The 23,002-nt window shown below is 33.3% G+C and overlaps 2 protein-coding genes across 2 annotated transcripts; both read left to right on the top strand.

The window, feature by feature from the left end:
- Positions 1-3,664: 3,664 nt before the first annotated feature.
- On the top strand, positions 3,665-10,430 carry LOC135842058 (uncharacterized). The gene is made up of 2 exons (XM_065359391.1): positions 3,665-7,424; positions 7,513-10,430. The coding sequence occupies exons 1-2, from the start codon at positions 7,415-7,417 to the stop codon at positions 10,428-10,430; spliced, it is 2,928 nt and encodes a 975-aa protein (XP_065215463.1). The 5' UTR covers positions 3,665-7,414.
- A 106-nt stretch (positions 10,431-10,536) lies between these two features.
- On the top strand, positions 10,537-13,144 carry LOC135842059 (ATP-dependent DNA helicase PIF1-like). Its single transcript, XM_065359392.1, has one exon. It carries the CDS (start codon positions 10,537-10,539, stop codon positions 11,608-11,610), a length of 1,074 nt encoding a protein of 357 aa, XP_065215464.1. The 3' UTR covers positions 11,611-13,144.
- The last annotated feature ends 9,858 nt before the right edge of the window (positions 13,145-23,002 follow it).

Here is a 23,002-nt window from a genome sequence, read left to right as displayed (position 1 = left end):
GCATTAATATGCTAGCATGTTGCTACAATAATTCTAGCAAGTGGGTGGTCATGAAAGTCATGAAAAGTCGTGAAAAAGTCAATGTCCTGAAGAATAGGTCATTTCCAAGTTCAACTTTAGAGAGGTCGAACTTAAATTTTTGGGCATTTCAATGCTAGAAAACGCTAGCATAATTCTAGTGACAAGCTAGCATAATACTAACAAAGAATGCTAGCATTATGCTAGCTTTGATTTGCTAGCACATTTGCTAGTAAGGTGTTCAAAATGGTGCTAGAGATGCTAGTAAAAATGCTAGAAACACTGCTAGCAAAATTCTACAAAATTTTGTCAATAGGGTTAGGTCTATACATAGCTGACATTTTGAAAAATTCATCGCATCCCTACAGTTAAAAAAAAAATGACATATCAAGTAACTGTAGACGATTTTAGGTCATTTTGAATCTTTCAGCAATATTTTGGAAATTCCAGTGTTTGAAAAAATACTTTGAAAAGGACAGGTGAAATAGGTGAAATGTCCCTGTCCTCGAATTTCTGAAGTTTCGATGTAACATTATTGTTGAGTATAGGTACCTTTAAAAAAAATGTTTATTGAGATGGTAATTTTCCCCATCCCACCTCCCTTGCCCACAATGGAGAAAAAATGTGTTTTTCGTGAAAAAAATCATACTATTCAACTGATTTTGAATAAAACATTTTGAAATTACCCAAATATACTATAAAAGAGACATGAGTCTAGCAACGCGAATTTTTCAAAAAATGTTTACCTCCCTCTAGGGGAAGATATTGACGAAAGAAAAGGAGGCGCGGCGTCCCGATAAGGCCATTTTTTGGCCCCACCTAATTTTCCACTCAATCACTCTAAAAATGTTGTAATAAATGTCCGAAATACGAATCGGTGGTTGGTTAACCCAAAATGACCATTTTTTGGGCTCCAGGGGTTCCCAAAGTTGTGATTACAAGAAGAATTTTAGGAACCACTGAATATTATTTTCAAAACCTTTTTTAGGGTAAAATATGTGTTTAAACTCGATAAACGAGATGATTTTCCTATTTTCGACCCTCGCGGGGTCAGAAATTGCATGGGGGGTTTTGATTTTTGGAAAATTTTGGAACTATACCATTTTGAACCTACCCCTTCGAGCCCCCCAAAAAGCTTTCTACAGTTTATTAGTATTTGAAAGACCTCCATCCTACCAAATTTTGAGCTCAATAAAATTTTCCGCTGGTACTCAAAAATCCAGTTTTCCATTTTTCGCAATTTCGAAATTTTGGGAACCCCTGGAAAACTAGAAACCTACGATTTGCGCCAAACGTAACGTTTTGAGGTATAGTATATTCAATTATCTTGATGAAAAAGTGTAATTAAGCTACCTGTATATTCGTAATTTTGAACCCTTTTTTAAAGATTCTTTTTGTCTCAATTTTTTGTAAGACCACCGAAAGGAAAATTTGGAGCTTCAAAACATAACATTTTATGGCTTTTTAAAAAGTAACTTCGACTGCTCACAAGAAAATGTTTTCACGTCATGAAATGGAAACGAAACATGGTCAAAATGTCGTAGAGGTTTTCGATTTTGAAAAAATATTTTGCTCGTTCGAGGCAAACAAAAAAAAAATATCCCAACCGATACCAAAATTTTTGCACAGGACACAGAGAAATCGAAAGAAGACTCCAAAATACACCACCAGTCAAAATTTCACATCCTGAAATTCATTTTTCAAATTTTTAAAAATTCAGATTTGTCCCATTTCTAATAAAAAATTTTTTTAAACCTGATCAAATTGACATATAATGTTGAAATTAGGTTTGCAACCTTTTTTTGGCTTCTCGAATTGATTGCTGATGGTTTTGAATAGTTCTGGAGCCTCCCCCCCACAATTTCACTGAAATCTGTTCATTAATTTTCCAATGTTAGTGTCAAAATAGGCGCACACATTTTTTCAACAATAGCCAAAAAATGTGCGCATGTATTTATTCTGATCAATTATTTTAAAGAGTTCGTCAATATGAAAAAACTAGGTATCATTTTTGCATTTTTGATCAGAAAGATGATAAATATGGATGGATAATACATATGTCTATATCATGGTATCATTGATGAATGAATATCACATCATGTTTGCTTAAAATCAAATTTATTAAAATCAAATTTAAGTCGAATTCTTCAATTTTGATTGTAAATATTTCATATTACTTTACCTAGCTTTAAAATTTTGAAATTTGAATAGTCTTTTTTTGTTGAAAAATTGAAAATGGAAAAAGAAAGGCAAATAGGACCGAGTAAAACAAGGGCAAAAGCTCTCAAAAATTAGTATTCCAAGAGGCATAAAAGCAATAGAATTTGATTGATTTTTTTTTTGAAAAATCCAAAATGAAAAGAGAAAAGCAAACAGCCCTGAGCGAACCATAGTGCAAAAGCTCTCAAAAATCAGTATTTTGAGAGGCATAAAAAAGACGTTTTTTTGTGTGAGCAGTTACTTATGAAAAGTTTATTATTTTGCTTCAAAATTTTAAAATTTGAATGATGATTTTTTTTAAAAAATTCGGACTCGAAAAAGAAAAGCAAACAAGCCCGAGTGAAGCGAGGCCAAAAGCTTTCAAAAATTTAATAATATTTTGAGAATTAAAAAAAAAAGGTTTCTATATGAAGGGAGGAGTTTATTTTTTCTGATTCAAACTCAAACTTTAAACATTTTTTGAATGTATAAACAATAAGTTTAAAACCAACTTTTTCAATTTTTTATTGATTAATGATTTTTTAATCATTTTTCCCAAAAAATTGAAGAAAAAAAGTAAAAAAAAAAAAACGAAAAAATAACGGAATTTTTTCCGTTTTCCGTTTCGTTATAGCATACCGATTTTTTGTAACGTTATAATTTCGTTATTGTTTCTTTTGTAGGAAATTCCGTTATCGTTTATCGTTTCGTTATTGTAACGGAAAAAATTCCGGTTTTTCCGTTTTTCGTTACGTTATGAATAACGTTATGACAACACTGCAGTCGCTCCGCCATTTGATGCGTTGGTTACTGGCCAATGCCGCGGCTCTTTCCAGCACGTTTCCGTGTATTTTTTATTGTTAGTAGTTTTGTAGCTGCTCTAGTTAGTAGTAGTAGTGTGTTTAGAATTATTACGATGCAAGCGGATGCAAGATGTAATTATCTGAATTATGTCGCGAATTTATACATATGATTAAAAGGTAAAAAATCGATCGTTTTGCGTTTTTTAATGCGTTTTCATACTTTCGGGGATTTCATACTCTTGAATTTAACACTTTAAAGGAATTCTATTCTCTTCACTGTTTGATACCTTCGTCGATACCTTCAAAGCAATCACCTCGTTGGACCGATTCGTTCGTGATTTAGTATTTAACATTGAAAGTACTGTTTTACTACACAGTTCTAATCATGGCGTTTAAAAAATTTATGATTGTTATTATTGCGTTTTCGTTATTGGTGACAACGGGAACAGAGGCCGGTCCAGCTGCTTCTGGAATATGTTATGCGGGATGCGCTGGCGTCGTTGTAGCATGTTTTGCGGCTGCTGGATTTACTTTTGGAACTGTACCCGGAGCGCAAATTGCAGCAGTACCAGCATTAGCCACCTGTAATACAGCATTCGGAGCTTGCGAAGCGGCGTGTATGGCTGCATTCTTTCTTCCTACTCCTTAGGTTCAGTTAGATGACACACAACATTATGTACCTACTCTCTAAATTTAACGTAATTTTTAATTTAAAATTGTGAACTCTACATATGTATATGGAATTTATCAATTAATGCCTACTCAATAAGCTGGCGGAGGAACCACCTGGTTGCATTCTTTATTCATATTTCTTAGGTTCAGTTAGATGGCACACAACATAGGTATGTCGAAAACAATTTAACGTAATTTTTTAATTTTGTAAATTCTACATGAAATTTATAAATTATATTTAATAAACTGGTGGAGGAACCATCTTTGTGAATTATTGCGTCGAATAGTTAAATAAATTAGGTAAATGCGTTCATTCGATATACGACGAAAACTTGTCTGATTCTTGTGCCATACACTCCTACAAACTAGAAACTAGACACACTGGTAATTCTGTTTTCGAAAAAATAAAAAGTTCACATGAGATAATCGTATTACTGCATTTTGCACATTTCAGAAATTTGTGTGACTTTGAGCGAACGAAATTAAATCATCGCTCATTTGAAGTTTCCAAAATCTCATAAGGTACCTAACAAATTAAACGATACTGGATCGTTTTCATAAATTTCGCAAAATTTTAGCTAGGCAATACTATCTATCGACAAATTGTGAATTTTAAGACATTCTTAGGTGGATAATTTTTTTTTTAATTTGAAAAAAAAATGAAAATTTTCCGCAGGCGGTGATCGATCCCTCGACTGTTGCGTTATTCGTGGTTCTATGTTCGCCGCTCAACTCACTCGGCCACCTCTCTGCTTATTAGATACGCCCTCATAGAAAATCACTACTAGCGACTTCAAAAAATTACTAACGTTTCTGAAAAAGTTACTAGTGATACCGAAAACGTTACTAACGCTTGTACTGACGCTACTAGCGACCAACTTGACGCTACTAGCGACTGACTGGGTGCTACTAGCGATCAGCTGGGCGCTACTAACGACTGTCTCAACATTACTAGTGAATGATTTAACGCTACTAATGACCAAGCCGACACTAGTAACGATTAAACTGACGCTACCAACAGCTAGGCACGTACCTACAATTGGTGAAAAATGAAAATTAAAGAATTCCCAAAAATCATGTTTTTTTTTGGAATTATGAATTATTGAAAAGTTTCCGCTTGGGCCAGATCATTTTCCTTTTTCTTTCTCCGACAAAAATTAGATAGTAGCAAAATTGACTTCTCACATCACAAATGCGACTTTTTTACTTGAAAATTTTTTGCATATAGAAATCATATCCTGAAGAAAATGAAGAATTGTCAATTGTCAAGAGCTTTTGTCATGGCTTGCTCAGTTGCTCGGCCCCATTTATATTTTTAAAATTCAGAGAGGGAGGGGAGGGGAGAGAAACGGAAAAAAGTCCATTTTTGCGAGTAAAGCCTAAATTCCAGTCAAAAAATGAAAAAAAATTCGAGGTACCAGCCCCCTCGGGTGGGGGAGAGGAACGGAAAAAAGTCCATTTTTGCGAATAAAGCCTAAATTCCAGTTGAAAAATGAAAAAACTGAGGTACCAGCCCCCTCGGAGGGGGGAACGAGGGTAAGGGGACGAGGAAGGGTCCATTTTCGCAAATAAATATCGAATACGAGTGTATGCTATCCATTTAATTTTTATCTAGAAAATATTAACACACCAAACACTCAGTTTTAATTTTGTAAAAAATCATCAAACTTGAAATTTTTTTAAAATCCAGAGTGCTAAAAAGTGCATATACCTAAATGTTTCAAACACCACATCTTCCAACTTCCTCAGTGGCCTAGTTGGTTAGGTAGGTGACTAGAGAGTGAGTAATTGCTGGTTCGAACCCCACCCCAGGCGTGAAATTTTTTTTGATTTTCAAAATTTTTTGGGGAGAATTTGTTGTTCTAAGAGGGTCTACGAGTAAATGGCTGCCATTAACATGTTTTTGTCATGATTTTCAGTGCAAAATGCGCAAATTTGCGCGTGTCACTACTATTGACAAACGTCACTAGTCATTAGTAACGTCTGTCAGTAGTAGTGACGCTACTTGTCGAAAAAGTTACTAGTGTTTTTTTTTTTTTTTTTTTTTTTAGTAATGACGCTAGTAGTGATTTTCTATGAGGGCGGGGTCAGGGTTGGACGAACTTTTGGAGCGGCCCGCGCGATTTTCAGTTTGACGGCTCACCCAAACAAAACAGAAAAAGAAAAAAGCTCAGTGAGAGATGACTTTAAAAATGTACCCGAATATAACATACTTTTTCAACAGTAACGATTTTTTTTAAAGCGGGGGGCAGAGATGAACTTGGCAGAAATCTCTCACTATAGGGGGCAAAAGGTGATAAATTCCTAACTGACTCGTCAAAAAATATCCATTACTGAAGTATCTACGTATCACAAAAAGTTTTCAAATGTTAGTATTTTTCTTGCGTCAATACCTAGATATTTTTCAGATTAGCATTTTCAAAATTGAAATTTTAGAAAAGAAAAGCAAATTTGGAGTCAAATGAAGCGAGGGCTTGCTCTTGAAAATTATAAAAATGAAACGACACATTATTTATTTAAAGTCTAAGTAAACAGTAAGTACATACAAGTGCATACATGCAGAAATTCTAGAAGTATGTGAGACAGTGCGTTAGTCATGGAGAAGACGTATCGAAGTGGAATTAACGAAAACAAAATAGATAAGTATAAAATTAATGCCAAAATTCGAGTAAGGAAAAGGTTTTTGTAAACTTTTCAGTTTTTAGGCACTTGTGTTAATAGAAATAAAACTTTTGAAATCATCGTTTCAATTTAAAAAAAAAAAAAAAATGTAAGGTACGTACTCGAATGTTGAATTACAAAATAGAAAATGTTTTTTTGGGTCAATTTCATTCGAAAAATTTTCGTACTTGACTGTTACTCAGATTTTAAATAAATATGTTGAATTTTTTGCTCAGTTTCATTCAGAAGCAGGTATGACTTATCAAAAAAGGTTTTGTGTTTTCAAGATATGTTATTCTGAATTGAATTTTTGAAAATTAAAAAAAAAACAATACTTATCTAACTATTAATACACAAAAGTTGGAGCCGTTTGGTACCTTTTGCGCCGTTTGTACGGCCGTTTTTGGTTTTTGCGAATTAATTTTGACGTTTAGAAACCTCCTTACCTGAGCGAATGCCTTCGAATGTTTTTGAAAATTTACATTTTCCAAAAAAAATGTGATTAAAAAATGTTTGGATTTTGGAAATATGAGAATGTTTTGGTTTTCGATCACGAAAATAGATCCGCACAACCTTAATTATTTTAAAACCTTGGTGACCAGTCATTGGTTTGCATTTTTTTTTTTTTTTTTGTAAACACAAGACAAGATGAAAATTGATAATGACAGATATGTGAAAAAATTGTAAATATAATTAAAGAATTTGTTCTACTATGAAACTATAAAATTAAAAATGAGAATATGATGAAGTTTCTTTTCATCATTATCGTTGTATTTAGTTTTAGTCAAACAATGCCTCGCCGGAGGTTGCTAACTATTCCAGGTCAGCGAGTGCGTCGTCAGAATGATGATTTTTCTCAATTAGCTTCTTCAGGTTTATACATTTTTATACATAATTTCAATTGTAAAATTAAATTGATTATATTGTAAATACATAATTGTTGTATTTGCGCTTTGTTTTGTTTTTAACATACTCTTCGAACCATAGATTCTGATACTGATACGGAAGTTGAAGAAATTGAGATACAGTTGAGTGATGAATGGGAGGATACTGTAGATGGAATGATAACAGGTTGTGAATTCATTCTTTGATCTTAAACATGAAAACATGAATAAAATGATTGGAAATATTTAATTATGTTTATTTGCTATCATCATAGATACTACCGAAGTTGATACAGGCCCGATAGCAGGGAGATTTTCAGGTGAAGATAATGTAATAAAATTGAACATCGGTAAGCTTAATATTCTTTGTCCCTATTGCGGCGCGAAGCATTTTAAAGGTGAAAATTTTAAGAACTGCTGTCACAATGGCAAGATAGACGCGAATGTTTGTCCAGATATTCGAGTTCCGGATTTTTTGAAAACTTTAATAACTACAGACAATGCTTTACAAAAGCATTATTTGGATTTCATCCGCCAGTATAATAATGCATTTGCGTTCGCGTCTATTGCCGTCAATAGACAAATTTTCAGTGGAAAAGGACCTTTTATTTTCAAAGTTCAGGGTCAGCTTTATCATTACGTAGGACCGTTGCATTCATCGAACGATGAAGGAGTAGCTCCGTCATTTGCAGCTTTATTTATGCTGGATATGAATACAGCTCACGAATATCGTTCGAATAATGAGAATTTAAATCGGGAGCTTTTATTACTTTTAGAAACTAATTTGAGATCTATAAACCCGTATTGTGAGCTGTTTCATACTATGCGAGAAGTTGAACAGCAGTTTGATGTTAGTGATTATAAGTTATTATTTACAACCGAGAATACATTTAATGATGTAAGACGTTATGCTTCTGCAACGAGTGACGAAATTGCTGCTGCGTTTGTTACAGACGCCGACGGATGTCCGTCACCTCAGTTTGATTTTTTCATTTATTCAAAAAAACAGAGCTTTGCAATTCATCGAATTCCTCACCTCAATCCTCATGTGGACCCTTTATCATATCCGCTTTTATTTCCTTATGGGGATCCAGGTTGGAAGCCAGGGATGAGTCATAATATGATATTTGCTAGTGACAAACGCGTTGTCACTACACAATTACAATTCTACTGCTATAGGTTTGCTATCAGAGATAAGTTCAGTTTACTCCATAGCAGTGGAAAATTGTTTCAGCAATATGTTGTCGACGCATATGTTAAGGTGGAAGGCAGTCGTTTGGCGTTCATTAGATCGCACCAAAAAGAGTTACGCAGCGAAAAATACAACGTTTTAATGGATTTTGCTATAACTACAACTAACGTATTAGGGATACCTGTAATATTGCCATCTACCTTTTTAGGGAGTCCTCGGTATATGAGTCAATGTTACCAAGATGCAATGAGTATTGTTGCAAAATTTGGAAAGCCGGATTTCTTTGTGACGTTTACAGCGAATCCTCATTGGATTGAAATTACTGAAAATATAAATTCTTGGGAAGTCGTTGCTAATCGTCCTGACATCGTTGCTAGGGTATTTCATTTGAAGCTTAAAGAATTATTAGATGATATTACAAAAAAAGAAATTTTTGGTAAAGTGCTCGCATATTTTTATGTTATCGAATTTCAAAAGCGTGGTTTACCGCATTCGCATATTTTAGTAATTTTGCATGAGGATTTTAAAATTCGAAATCCTCAAGAAATTGATAATTTTGTATCAGCTGAAATACCAAACAAGCAAGAAACGCCTACTTTGTACGATGTAGTAACAAAGTATATGTTACATTCACCATGTGGTGAACTTAACCAGAAAGCTCCCTGTATGGTTGATGGTGCGTGCATTCGAAATTTTCCTAAAGACTTTTGTGAGGAAACAACTGAATGTAATGGATTTCCATTGTATCGCAGACGTGAAAATGAGCCCGTATTAGTAAATAATCGTTTAATGGACAATCGTTGGGTTGTTCCTTACAATCCTTATTTAAGTGTACGTTATGACGCGCATATAAATGTTGAAGTTTGTGCTTCTATCAAGAGTGTGAAATATTTATTTAAATATGTGTATAAGGGGTATGATTGTGCTGCATTCTCAGTGACTTCTAAAGAAAGTGACGAAGTGAAAGCGTATTTAGATACACGGTATGTAAGTCCTCCCGAAGCGATATGGAGATTGTATGAATTTCCCTTGCAAGAAAGATCGCATTCTATCGATCGGTTGCCGATTCATTTGCCTGATGAACAATTTGTTTATTTTCAACAGGGTAGTGAGCAAGAAGCTTTACAGAATGCGAGTAAAAAAACAACAAAATTGGAAGCATGGTTTCTATTGAATAAGAGTGATGAGAGCGCGCGAAAATATAAATATGTTAACATTCCGGAACATTATTGGTTCCACAATAGTAAATGGATAAAACGTAAAAAAAAATCTAAAACTTTTGGTAGGATGTATATGGTTAGTATTCGTGATAGAGAAAGGTATTTTCTTCGAGTGTTGTTATTGCATTTAAATGGTGTGCAGTCTTATATTGATTTATTAACTGTCGATGGACAGCAATGTAATTCGTTTGAAGAAGCTGTAATTAAACGTAATTTATTAGCTACTGACCAGGAGTGGTATAATTGTATTCAGGAAGCAATGCTGTTTCAAATGCCACGCCAATTGCGGGCATTATTTGCTTTTATTTGTCTGTTTTCAGAAATTTTAAATCCGATCAATTTATGGGACACATTTAAAAATTCGTTTTGTGAAGATTATCTTCGTAATTTTGACGAAAATGTAGCCATTAATATGGCTCTATTCGATATTGAAAATATTTTTCTAACTCACGGTAAAACCTGTATTGATTTTCAATTGCCTACCCCAGAAATGATGGTTGAAACTGCTGTCGATATTGTTGATGATTCGATCCTTCATGATTATTATAATTCTATGAATAACGACCAAAAAAAAATTATTGATGAAATTATTTCCCGTATAGAATGTAATCGAGGTGGATTGATTTTTGTTGATGGACCAGGAGGAACAGGAAAAACCTTTTTATACACTTATTTGTGTTTATATTTTGCTGCTAAAAAAAAAATTGGTGCTACCAGTAGCATGGACAGGAATTGCTGCGACATTGCTTCCAAATGGTACTACTTCTCATTCGATTTTTAAATTTCCTGTTCCTTTGTTAAATGATAGTGTATGTAATGTTCGGTCGCATACTGCTTTGGCAAAGAAAATTATAGATACTGTGCTTATTATATGGGATGAGATTTCAATGGCACCTGCGTATGCTTTAGATGCCGTTGATAGATTGCTACAAGATTTAATGAATAGCAAAGAACCGTTCGGCAATAAATTAATTCTTTGTGGTGGTGATTTTCGTCAAATTTTACCTATTGTTGTTCGAGGTAGTCGAGTGGATATCGTTTTGCGTTGTGTAAAAAATTCCAAAGTTTGGAAATATTGTCAAACTCGTAAATTGTCCCAAAACATGCGGACAGGTACAGATGAAATTGAATTTGCCAATTGGTTAAAAAAGTTGGGTGATGGTGAATTGGAAATAAATTCTGATATTTCTCAATATGCTGTTCAAATTCCATCAGAATGTGTGCTTGGTGAAAATGACGATATTGTGAGTTTTGTTTATGGTAATGAAGCGTTGTCAACTGATAATATTAAAAAATTTATTAATTCTGTGATATTGTGTCCCAAGAATGATAGTTGTGCTGTAATTAATGGAAAAGTATTAGATAAGTTAGCAGGACAACTTAAATCATATTGTAGCGCAGATAGTATTATTCTGGAAGGTGATGAAAAAATTGAAGAATATTCTTTAGAATTTATCAATAGTTTAACTCCATCAGGTTTACCTCCTCATAATTTACTATTGAAGGAAGGTACGATTGTCATGTTAATACGTAACCTAAATGCAAGTCGCGGTTTAGTAAACGGTACTCGATTGATGATCAAACGAATGCACAATAATAGTTTATATTGCGAAGTGTTAACAGGGCAGCTGAGAGGAGAAACTTTATTGATACCTCGAATGGATTTGACCAGTTCAGATTCGAGTTTGCCTTTCATAATAAAAAGACGTCAGTTTCCTGTGAAAGTTGCCTTCGCCATTACTATTAATAAATGTCAAGGCCAAACCTTTGACAAAGTAGGGTTATATTTGCCTGACGTGGTGTTTTCACATGGACAACTGTACGTTGCATTTTCTCGAGTTCGTCGTAAGTGTGATATAAAAGTTAAAATATGTAAAACTAGAGTACAAGGAATATTTTCTGTTGATGATCAACCGAAGATATATACTTCTAACGTCGTTTTTAAAGAAGTATTGAATTAATCAAATGATCAATATTCGTTTCTTTTCTTTTCTTTTTTCAATTCTTTCCTTATTGAACCATTTTTTTATTTTGATTCTGATATACCAAAGTAACATGTTCAAACATCTCTTGCATATGATTTCAGTTCAGCATATTTCATTCGAGAAATTCATTACACCTTAAAATGATTTTTTTTAGCAAAAATTTGAAAACAGCAACTTTCTGTTCATAACCACGGCTGTTGAAACGAAAGAAATGAAATGATTACTTTCAGAGATGTTGAAACTTGAAACTGAAACGAAATTAATAAAAAAAAAAAATTGAACAAAACAAAACAAATCATTTTTGAATTTTTTTTGTTTCTTCAATTTTGGCTTTTTGTGGTAAGGTTTTTAGTAAATTTTGGCAAAATTTTGACAAATTTCACCCATCTGCAGTTTTTTTTCGGTATTTTTTAATAAAAAATGAAAACTCTGAAATCCAATTTGATTTCATTCAGAATGGAGAAGACACACAGAAGGTATAATCCTGAAATTGAAATCAATTAAAACCACTTTTCTCATAATTTTTTTGTTTTTTTCACTGCAATGAAATGCAATGAAATGAAACAAAACAAAACAACTTTTTCACAATGGAACAAAGTGGTATAACGAAACAGCTCAGTTCAAAGAACAAAATTAAACAGAACGTTTTTGCATCATTGCAAACAGCCCTGTTCATAACACATAAATACAACATAATCACGATGTTTTCAATTTTTTAATATCATGTCATTTCATTTTTATAAAAATTTCATTTACATCATACAAAATTACAAAAAAAAACCATAAAATTGAAAATTTGAAACTTTTGTATTTCAATTTTTTCTGAAAAGTTATGTTTATGATAAATTTTTCAGCAACATTGCAAAAATTTTTTTTTTAAAAACTGAATTTCATTATTGTTCAGTTATGTTTCGTTTATTCTTTCATTCACGGCTGTGCAAACAAAATGAAACGATTATTTTCAGGGATGTTCAAATGAAACCAAACCAAATGAAATGAATAAAAAAATTGAACGGAAGTTAATGTTATAACAAAACGAATCATTTACAATTTAAAGTTTAAAATTTTTTCAATTTTCTGATTTGCAATTTTCATGACACTTTCTTTGTAAATTTTTACCACATTTTCTCAAGTTTACTAAAATTTCATCCATATACACTATCTACAGGTTTTCTCTTTTGCATTTCTACAAGTTTTAATTTTAAATGATTCGTTTCATCATATTAACGTTTTAGTTCCTTCCGTTCAATTTTTTTATTCATTTTGTTTGGTTTAGTTTGGTTTCAACATTCCTGAAAATAATCGTTTCGTTTCGTTTCCACGCCTCTGAACCAAACAAACAATAAAACATAACTCAACAAAAATAAAATTCAATTTCTCCAAAAAAAAAAAATACACTTTTGCAATGTTGCTAAAAAATTTAATATTACACAATTTTTCAACAAAAATTAAAATACAAAAGTTTTATTTTTTTTTATCTTTTGTATGATGTAAATAGAATAATTCTTCTAAAAATGAAATAACATGATATTAAAAAATTGAAAACATTTGATCATGCTGCATTTATGTGTTATGAACAGTATGAACACAAACTTAAAATTTTTGCTGCTAAAAAAAAAAAAAAAAAAAAAAACATTTTGTGGGATAATGAATTTCACAGATGAAATATGCTGATCTGAAATCTTATGCATAATCCCAACAAACAAAAACAAAAAATATCATTTCCCATTTCCTTTTTTTTCAGCAGCCTTTTGTTCAACAAATTTAGCAAATCATATCAAATTTACATTTTTCCTCATAAATGGTGTACATTTTTATTTTCAAACTATAAAGTATAAATACGTTATTTTTTATTCAACTAAATATGGCGGTTGTTGTACAAATTTCAGAATTAAAAAAGAATTCAGTTGCGTGGAGTGTGACCGGCAAAGTTTCCGATTTCAAAGATACCACATATGGTACTGATGCTAAAAAGAAAATGTTTGCTTTCAAACTATACGATGCTGATAAAAATTATATTCGTGTGGTGGCCTTTGACTACATATATAAAAAATTTCGTCCGCTGGTATCGCAAGATGAAACTGTAACTGTAAAAGGAGGTAAGATCAGTGAAAGTAAATATTCCGCTGAATTGGAGATCTTACTTAATGGAACGGCAACCATTACTAAAGCGTCCGTCGAAATAAACATCCCTGATTATAAATTAGTGAACATTGAAGATATTCCGAAATCGATCAACAGTGTCATTGATGTGTTAGGGGTATGTATTTATGTGTCGGATATTTCTCAAACGAAGAAAGAAATAGACTATCAACTAATTACCATTTGCAATTCTATTGCACGGATCGATTGTAAGATATGGTACGCTGAGTTTTTTGCAAGTATTGATGTAGGAGATGTTCTGCTCATCAAAAATGTGAGCAGACACTCCTACGAAGGAAGCTTCGAGTTGAACATTAATCAAAACAGCATTATTGACTCAACTGCTGATTTACAACCTGTTACTGACCTTCGTGAATGGTATGTTTCAAATTTCACACAATCTGAAAGTACTTTGATTAATTTGAGTGAAGTTATAATGCAGTCTTCCTCTTCGTCTATGTCTCAGCCTATGTCTCAGTCTCAGCCTCAGTTCAATTCCTCGCATGTTGATGACGTTTTTTCTCCTTCAAATTTCGTTCATACTGAAATTTCAGTCTCAGAAATGTTGAGGCATGCTGAGACTGAGTACATGACGGTTTGTAGGGACGAATTCGACATCAAAATAAAAAAGGCTCGTCTATCCTCTGAGATAAGTGAACTAAAAAAAAAATTACAGCAATAATGCTTATTGCTTTCCTTCGTTTCTTTTGTTTTTCTATTTCTTTATTTTCATTTATTTCCTGATATTTCATATTCGTCCTGTGAAATTGATTCGTTGACATATTTTCAAGAAGCTCGTTTTTATTTTATTTGTATTTTAAACTTTACTTATTTGTGATATTTTTTGTGAAATTGATTCCTTGACAGTTGACATATTTTTTAAAAAATTCCTTTATATTTTATTTTTATTTTAAACTTCACTTATTTGTGATATTTTTGTGATTCATTGATTTTTTTTTTCAAGAAGCTCGTTTTTTTATTTTATTTGTATTTTAAACTTCACTTATTGTGATATTTTTTGTGAAATTGATTCGTTGACATATTTTTAAAAAGCTCGTTTTTATTTTATTTGTATTTTAAACGTCACTTATTTCTGATATTTTTGTGATTCATTGATTTTTTTTTAAAACTTCACTTATTTGTGATATTTTTGTGATTCACTGATTTTTTTTTTAAACTTCACTTATTTGTGATATTTTTTGTGATTCACTGACTCTCTGGTCTTTGTCTATGTTTAAATATTCTTATTATTTTTACTTCAATTCTTATTATAATGAAAATTACATTTCATTTCATCGATTTTAATTACTCTACCGTTTATTTTTGTATGGAAATGTTATTCAATTTTAAAATATATTATTCATTTTTTTATTTTCTTCTGTTTTCTTTTCATTTTGTTCAACGTTTTGCTGTAATTTTTTCATATTGTACATCAAATAACAGCATTTTGTTGCGGAATTTTCCGCAACTGGTCACCTTGTAGTTAGAAATGATCTAATGTTATTTTGAAATAGATTAATTTTCCTAAAATCAAGTACAAAACTCGAATCATGTACATTATCAGTGATCTATGGGCACACTGATGATTCTAAATTTAACCCTCCGAGTACACGTACAATATGTACTTCGGCATGTCCCCCTGAAAACACCATTCGCGCATAAAATCGCGGAAACGTTTTCATGACACCTAAAAATCGGCAATTTGCATACTTTCTAGGACTTGTAGGAGACGTAAGCGAACCTCGAAAAAAATATTCAACTCCACAGGGAGATTCAGTATCTCAAACTATACCGATTGAGTGCTAAGGCTAAAAATAAAAAATCGATTTTGGAGCTGTTAACCTAAAAAATGTGAATTTTTAGCTACTCGTAAAGTTACCCTACTTTGAGGCACCTCAACTCGAAAGGAACCACGCGTGAATTTCAGAAAATTCGTTGACCTACGTTTTTTTCCCTACCCGCCCTATATTGTATGTAGGTACTTGTACATATATTCTGCTTGTAAAAACGTCGGTCGTCGGTAGTCAGCGAGCATACCCTGTTTTCGCCTCTGTACATTAATATGGTACTCACAAATGAAATTATCAACTTTTATCACAAAACCTACCTATATTTAGTACCATTAAGTACATATTTGCAAACATACTTATCATATCTGTACGATAGGTAGGTACTTGAGTAACGTTTTCCGATACAAACCTATCTATCTGGTGCTTATTTCGTAGCCTCATAACAATCACGTTTATTGCATGCTTTGATCGTTCTTGAAGTGCTCCGATACAAATCGTGTTTCCACGAAAATAAATCGAAACTCGATGGTACCTACCTATGAATTTCAAAATACATATCAGAAATACCTACCAATAAAATTTCACACTTTTTACTTCTCTATATTAGAATTGAAAAAAAAAAGTCTTTAATCATACATGTCTGACTCTGGACAAAAGCCTTCAGCGAGGGTATTAATTTGATTTTTTTTCGCCATTTCAACTCAATGCCTCCCCCCCACCCAAAAAAAAGAAGCCAAGAGGAAATTTATGTTTTTTTTTTTTGCAGATTTTGAATTTTTGGCACTCACAGACCAACCTGGTAATTGGAACAGATAATCCAACTAATTGAGATCAATTTTAAAATTTCACGCCAATTTTCAGAAGTTCAAAAGTTGAGCTTTTTTGAAAATTGCGAAACTTCGGAGCTAAAATTAAAACATTTGAAAAATATTCTAAGAATTGTACAGGGTGGGTGGGTCATGGGACCCTGACACATTCATTTTGTCCAGAGCGTCAAGAGGAATGGTAGGAGGGACTTCCGCGACCCCGCGTCTGAAGCCGAGGTACACAAGGTCTAAACTAGGTGTACACTAGGGTGGAGCGGAAAAAATTCATAGTCTTCGATTTCGCTGAAATTGAAGTAAATATGTTGGAGATTTTGAGTTGAAATGACCACAAAAAATCTTAAGCCCTCCAGGTGCCCCTGCGGTGGAACTGTTGGCCCCCCAAAGTGGAGTTATTTTGGAAAAAACGCTGTATTTTAAATTTAAAAATACCAATACCCATTCTTTTCGAGAATGGGTAGCACTCAAAAGATGCGATTTGAGATGACGAATCGAAGGGCGTAATTCGGTTTTTCGATTTGACCCCGACCCCCCCCCCCCCTAACTTCACCAACAAGCGCTTGAAAGTCATGAATCAGCATTTTTTTGCCATTTTAATTGAATATACGGTTGATTTAGACGTCAAACGCAATTTTATGACTGATTATTACACTTTACATTGATACAAGTAAATTTAGTTCGTATTTCGATCCCTACTCCTATCCCTTTCTCGAGCTCTCCCCCCCACGATTGAAAACTCCCCTACCATCTTGAACATTGTTCCTACAAGAAAACTCATGAGATGAAAGTTGTTCCTTAAAAAATTTACTACATTTTGTTTCTTACAAAAAGTTTACTTGGTGCCCCCGCCCCCCCCCTAGGCCCCAAAATTCCCAAAAACTATTTCCTAAAAAGTCAAAATTGCATTTTCAACATTTTTACAAAAAATTTGCGACCAGGAAATGTGTTTAAAATTAATTATCATTCATTTTTCTTCCGTTCCTCTCCTGTGCTCATAGGAGTAGGGGTGGGTGGTACACAGTGAGACAATGGATATAACTTCTGGAGAAATTGATATTTCGGAATGGTGGTTACACTAGTAGGACTATCTTGTCATGGAGCTCCTATACATGACGAACAAAAAAGTTCTGAGTTGAGCAGAACTACCTTGAATTTTTGGTCTGTAGAGGAGGGTGGAGCAAAAGTTCGTGACGAGGCAAAAGTACTATCGCAGATAAAACCTGTGCAAAACAATTTTCATCGGAAACTTTTGCGTTTTAGTGTGTGGCAACACAGTCCACACTTCCAGAAAAAAATCAGCCTTCTTGCTATAGATGCAGCTGAGAAATTCAAAAAAAAGTAAAAATGTTGATGTTTTCAAAAAAACTTGTGCATAATGAAATTTCAATTACCGGCATAAATACCTAGGTACTTGATGAATTTCAAGTATCAAGAACTGATTTTGAATCATTGTTCAATAAGTAACAACTTCTGACATTTTGTTTTAGCCTAAATTCAATATATTTTCTTCAATTACGAGATTTCTACATCATATTTATCCGGGGCAAATGTCCTATGAGAGTGTGAGGCAAAAGTACCATCAAAATTACCACATAAGATGATATAAAACAATGATTCTAACACTTGATGCTGTTGTTCAATACTATTTTAGCAAAATTACATGACAAAAACAGTGTTAAGCTCATTGTTACCTCTAAGTATATCTTATTTTAATTACCTGTGTGATAAATTTGATAGTACTTTTGCCTCACATTCTGCATTGGGCGCAAATAAAATGTACAGATTTTAATTCTAAGGCCGAATTTTATGTTTATGATGATTGTAAATGTTGAAAACGATTTGTAGATCACGATTTTCATGCTAATAATTTACCTAGATACATTTTTTAATGATTTTTTGATCGTAGTATCTTTGCCTCACAAGAATAGTACTTTTGCCCCACCTAGTGAGGCAAAAGTACTACCTACATATTTGAAACTTTTTGTTAAAATCAATTTTCAGCAAAATTAAGAACTCAAAATGACGAATGAATAGTGATGTTAAAATGCGCGCATACGTATTCATTTGCCTGAGCGCAAGGTAGGCATTTGCGCGCATATGCGCGCATTTGCGCGCAAATTCCACAAATGAACGTTATTCTGCTTCTATTTGTGATTTTCAACATGAAAAGTTGTCCAAAAAACGAAAAAACATGTAAAATAGGACAATAAAAGCAAGACAATTTCTCATATTTTATTTTAAAGGAAGGGGGAGATATTCAACATTATTAGGTACATTCGATTTTTTTCACTACATACTTTAGAAAACATTTCGATTTTTTTTTTTCAATTCAAATTTTAAAATTTTAGATTTTTCCTTCGTAATTTATCAGTAAGTACTAGAGTGAAAATTCAAAATTTTTAGAAATTGAAATTTCCAAAATAAGGGAAGAATAAGTGGGAAATTGAAAAATTTTTTATTCAAAATATGAAAATACGGGCCATTTTTTCAAAACTACTTACCTCAATATTTTTCAGAAAGGGGAGGGGCCCCAAATTTTTGTTTTATGATTAAAAATAGTAAAAAAGACAAAGCAAGACAACTTCTCGAATTTTATTTGAATGGAAGGAGGAGGGATTCAATATTATTTTTTCACTACTTCAAAAAGCATTTCGATTTTTTTTTCAATTCAAAATTTTCAGATGCTTTGATGTCTTCTCCCCCCCCCCCCCCCCGAAATTTATTATCACTTGGTAGAAAATTTTTAGACATTCATATTTTCAACAAAAAAAAAAAAAAAGAAGAAGAAGAAAGAATAAATGGAAATAGCAAAAAAATTTCGTTATAATATGAAAATACAAGCCATTTTCTCCCAAAAATACTTCAATATTTTTCAGAAGGAAGAGTCTCAAAAGTTTTGTGTCATGATTTGAAAATGGAACAAGTGAGTACTGAGTAGGCTACAAAGTGTCAAACAAACAGAACATCATGAAAAAAAGAGGAAAACAGAAGAACTTTCTGAAGGACACGTTTTTCAAATATTTTAACCGTTGAGAATCAAATAAAACCAAAATTCATCACTCTTTACCGAGAAGTTGTTATGGAATCAAAGTAAAAACTGCTCAAATCATTTCATTTTTTGACTTAGGGGGACGAGAGTTAATTTCATAGCGTTTTTATTAGTTTATTCATTAATTAGTGACCTCTGGAGTGTATCTTGATATGTCACATGCTTTTTTCATCGCGCATATTTCACGCATTTGCTCAAAATTTTTGGGCGCAAATGCGCGCATATGCTCATAACATCACTACGAATGAAGCAGTTGAACATGTAGGAGATAGATGAAATTAGGTGTGTGCATAAAAAAAAATCGCTCAAAATCACTTCAGTAGGCGTTGATGTGACAGTTTTCAATGAGTGCGAACTGTTGCCCCTCCCTCCACCAAAAATTTTTATCAAAAGTAAATTTGTGTAATTTTTTCGTTTTTGTGTTGTGAGATTTTTTTCAACCCGTGTTGGGCTAAAATGCAAGTATGAAGCATGTACTTTCATAATACCTATGATGACATTTCCAAAAAATCTCACGTTCAAAGATTTTCACATCGCCTTGAAAATATTTACTAAATTGGTACACAGTGAGACACCAATTTAGTCTCTTTTTTATTGGTTTAGATGGTTCAAAAAAAAAAAGATCGAAAAATCTGAACTATTTCGGCAAAAGTCGTGTTCGAAATGTTAGATAAGGTAATAAAAAGTGAATTGCGAGTCTCCGGAAAGCAGCTCACACATATGGTACCTATACTCGTTTGCAGAGTTTCATTCAATTTCCCTTCAATTTTGACGATATAGATGTACAATACAATCATATTTTTAATGCACTAATTATGTATCTAAGGGTACAATAAATATTTTTCAAATGTATTTAATCATTTTACATTTAGAAAAGAAAGAAAAGTTCGCGTCTCAGTGTGTACCACGCCGAGTACACAGTGAGACATTTAAAAAAAAAAAAAATTATTTTGGCCATGGAAAAAAATTTTCAAGTCGATTTTTTAAAAAATCTTATCCCACTGGACCGATTTCGCCAATTTTTTTTTTAATGTTCCTTATGATGCATAGATAAGCCACCAAACATTTAGAATTCAAATTTTTTTAGTTTTAGCCCAAAAAATTAAAAATGCACAATTTTGGACAATTGTAACTTTAAGCTTTCATTTCGCGGCCGAATATATTTCATTTGCTAGGCATTTTCCTTATCATCAAATAGTAAACAAAACATCCAGCTTATACTTCGCAGCTGACTATTTCTCCTGTTAATCATACTAACTCACAAAAATTTATGATTTTTGAAGAAGTGAGGAAATCCTAATGAAATGAAACACCCAGTAAGCATTGCAATGTCACTATAACATCATGCAATATCACTGAGGAGATATGTAACATTGCATTGTGATGTTCTGTGACTTACAGGTGATATAAAATGTACCCAGCAAAATGGTCACCAAGACATCACTCACACCATCATAGGGACATTTTTGTGATTTTTTGCAATGTCACATACTTAAATATTACACTGAAATATTTGAAAAAAAAAAATTAAAATCATGAAGATGATAGGGTACCTTTTAGTTCAGCAAATTTAAAGTGATGTAATAGAGCTGTGTAAAAATGTTACAAATAGTATTCGCTGCGCCGTATGTCCATGTCAAATAAACATCAACAAACCACTTTGCCCTGCGCTGATTGAGTGGCAACAGTAGCACTCCAAGCGGGGCCGGACATCCGCTTGGAGTGCTACTAGCTGTCCTTTAGCCTCATGGTTTTGCAGGTTGAACGAACAGGTTTCTGTCTTAGATGGATTTGGGCTGAGGTGGTTGGCTTTATAGTATACATCAAGTTCTTCTATTACCTGATTCAATGAATCTTCCACCTCTAGAAATTTGTCACACTATGCTGTGAGCACCAAGTCATCTGTATAAAGGAAGCAACTTGCAGGACTTCCAATTGGTTGGTCATTGGTGTAGATATTGAAAAGGATGGGTGACAGGACACTTCCCTGCGGCAATCCGTCATTTTGCCTTGTCCAAGCGCTATTTTTTCCATCTAAAGTCACATAGAACCTCCAGTCTTTAAGCAGTGTCATGATGATTTATGTAAATTTGTGGACTCTGGTCAGTTCATAAATCTTGTACCACAGTATCCGATGACACACTGTGTCAAACGCTGCAGTGAGGTCCACAAACACAGCACCAGTGACCTTGCGCTGTTCAAAACCATCCTCTATGTGCTGTGTTAAACTCAGGACCTGACCAGTACAAGATTTCCTAGGTCTGAAACCTGCCTGCTAACTGATTAGGTTCTTGTCAATATGCTCAGCTACTTGATTTAGGACCACCAGCTCAAATATCTTATACAGATGGCATAGTAACAATATAGGGTGGTAACCTTGAGGGTCATCTGGGTCTTTGCCTGGCCTGTGGATAGCAATGACGTGGGCCTGCCTCCATGATCGTGGTATTTTTGATGTTTCTACACAGGTATTGTACAGTTCCTAGATCCATGTAACAGTTTTTGGCCCAAAGTGTTTTATCTGCTCCACATACATTTTATCAACACCTGATAGTTCTTCAACTGTTTATTATGACCAAAAGATCTCAATAAGGCCCCCAAGTCATAGGAAATATAGTTCAAAAGTTTTTTTCAAAACTATCACTTACTTAGGGTAAGGTTGCCAAAATCATATTGGTGTCCAAATCATACCACCCCCTCTATCACAGAAACTATCCGCAAATAGCACTTTCTGCTAATAAAATATGTTACTAGCTAGCATTCCAAAGTCCCTGATACCAATATGCCTATTATTGGGCAAATTAAATCATTGGTGTTTCTTTTATCACATTTTTTCAGAAAAATTGCATCTTCTGTGAAAAAAACTGACCTGTTAGGTATGTAACGTAATTGCGACAGAACAATTTTGAAAAGCTAAATTACGTAGGTATTATCCTCACAAAAGTAGGTATGTAATATTACCTACATTTAGAGATATTTATGAAAAAATTTCATCAACATCAACCTGAGTGAGAGAAGATTGATGTTTAAAAATGCGAGTTGCTCAAATCATGCTTGTTGATGGTTGCTCAAATCATACCATGATTTCAATACAGATGTGTAATGTCACAAACGTTGAGAAGAAAAAATATGGAATATGGTGGGCTCTTTGGAGGAATATGGTGAAAATGAAATTGGTTTGAACGAGTGCTGCTGTCAATATGAAATACCCAACCCCTCCTTTCTTTGACATTTTAGAGGCATTGTAAAAAGTCGATCAGATGAAGGAATGAAGGTCAAAGGGCGAGGGGAAACATTGTACAGCCACATAGGGAAAATAAAAATCTGATTTTGATGTGGTGGGAGGTCACAGAGCTTTATTTCTATCAATTTTATTCATGAGTACGATTTGAGCAACTACGTAGGTCCCAAAATCATACTTTTTTGAGACCTTTGCGCGGATTCAAATAGCGCCTTTGCCATTTGAGATGGAATTTTTGCTTTTGCCGTTTGCGCTCAAAGGTAGGCAAAAGACCAAGGTACAATTTGGTTCATGAATGGTTTCCAAAAAATAATTAGAGTGC

Source organism: Planococcus citri, chromosome 3, assembly GCF_950023065.1.
Source record: "Planococcus citri chromosome 3, ihPlaCitr1.1, whole genome shotgun sequence".
NCBI lineage: Eukaryota > Metazoa > Arthropoda > Insecta > Hemiptera > Pseudococcidae > Planococcus > Planococcus citri.
The sequence above is the reverse complement of the archived record's forward strand: the minus strand, read 5'-3'. Positions and strand labels throughout refer to the sequence as shown.

Excerpts from the sequence above, each read along its gene's own strand:
- LOC135842059 (XM_065359392.1), top strand. The coding sequence starts at position 10,537 with ATGGCACCTGCGTATGCTTTAGATGCCGTTGATAGATTGCTACAAGAT.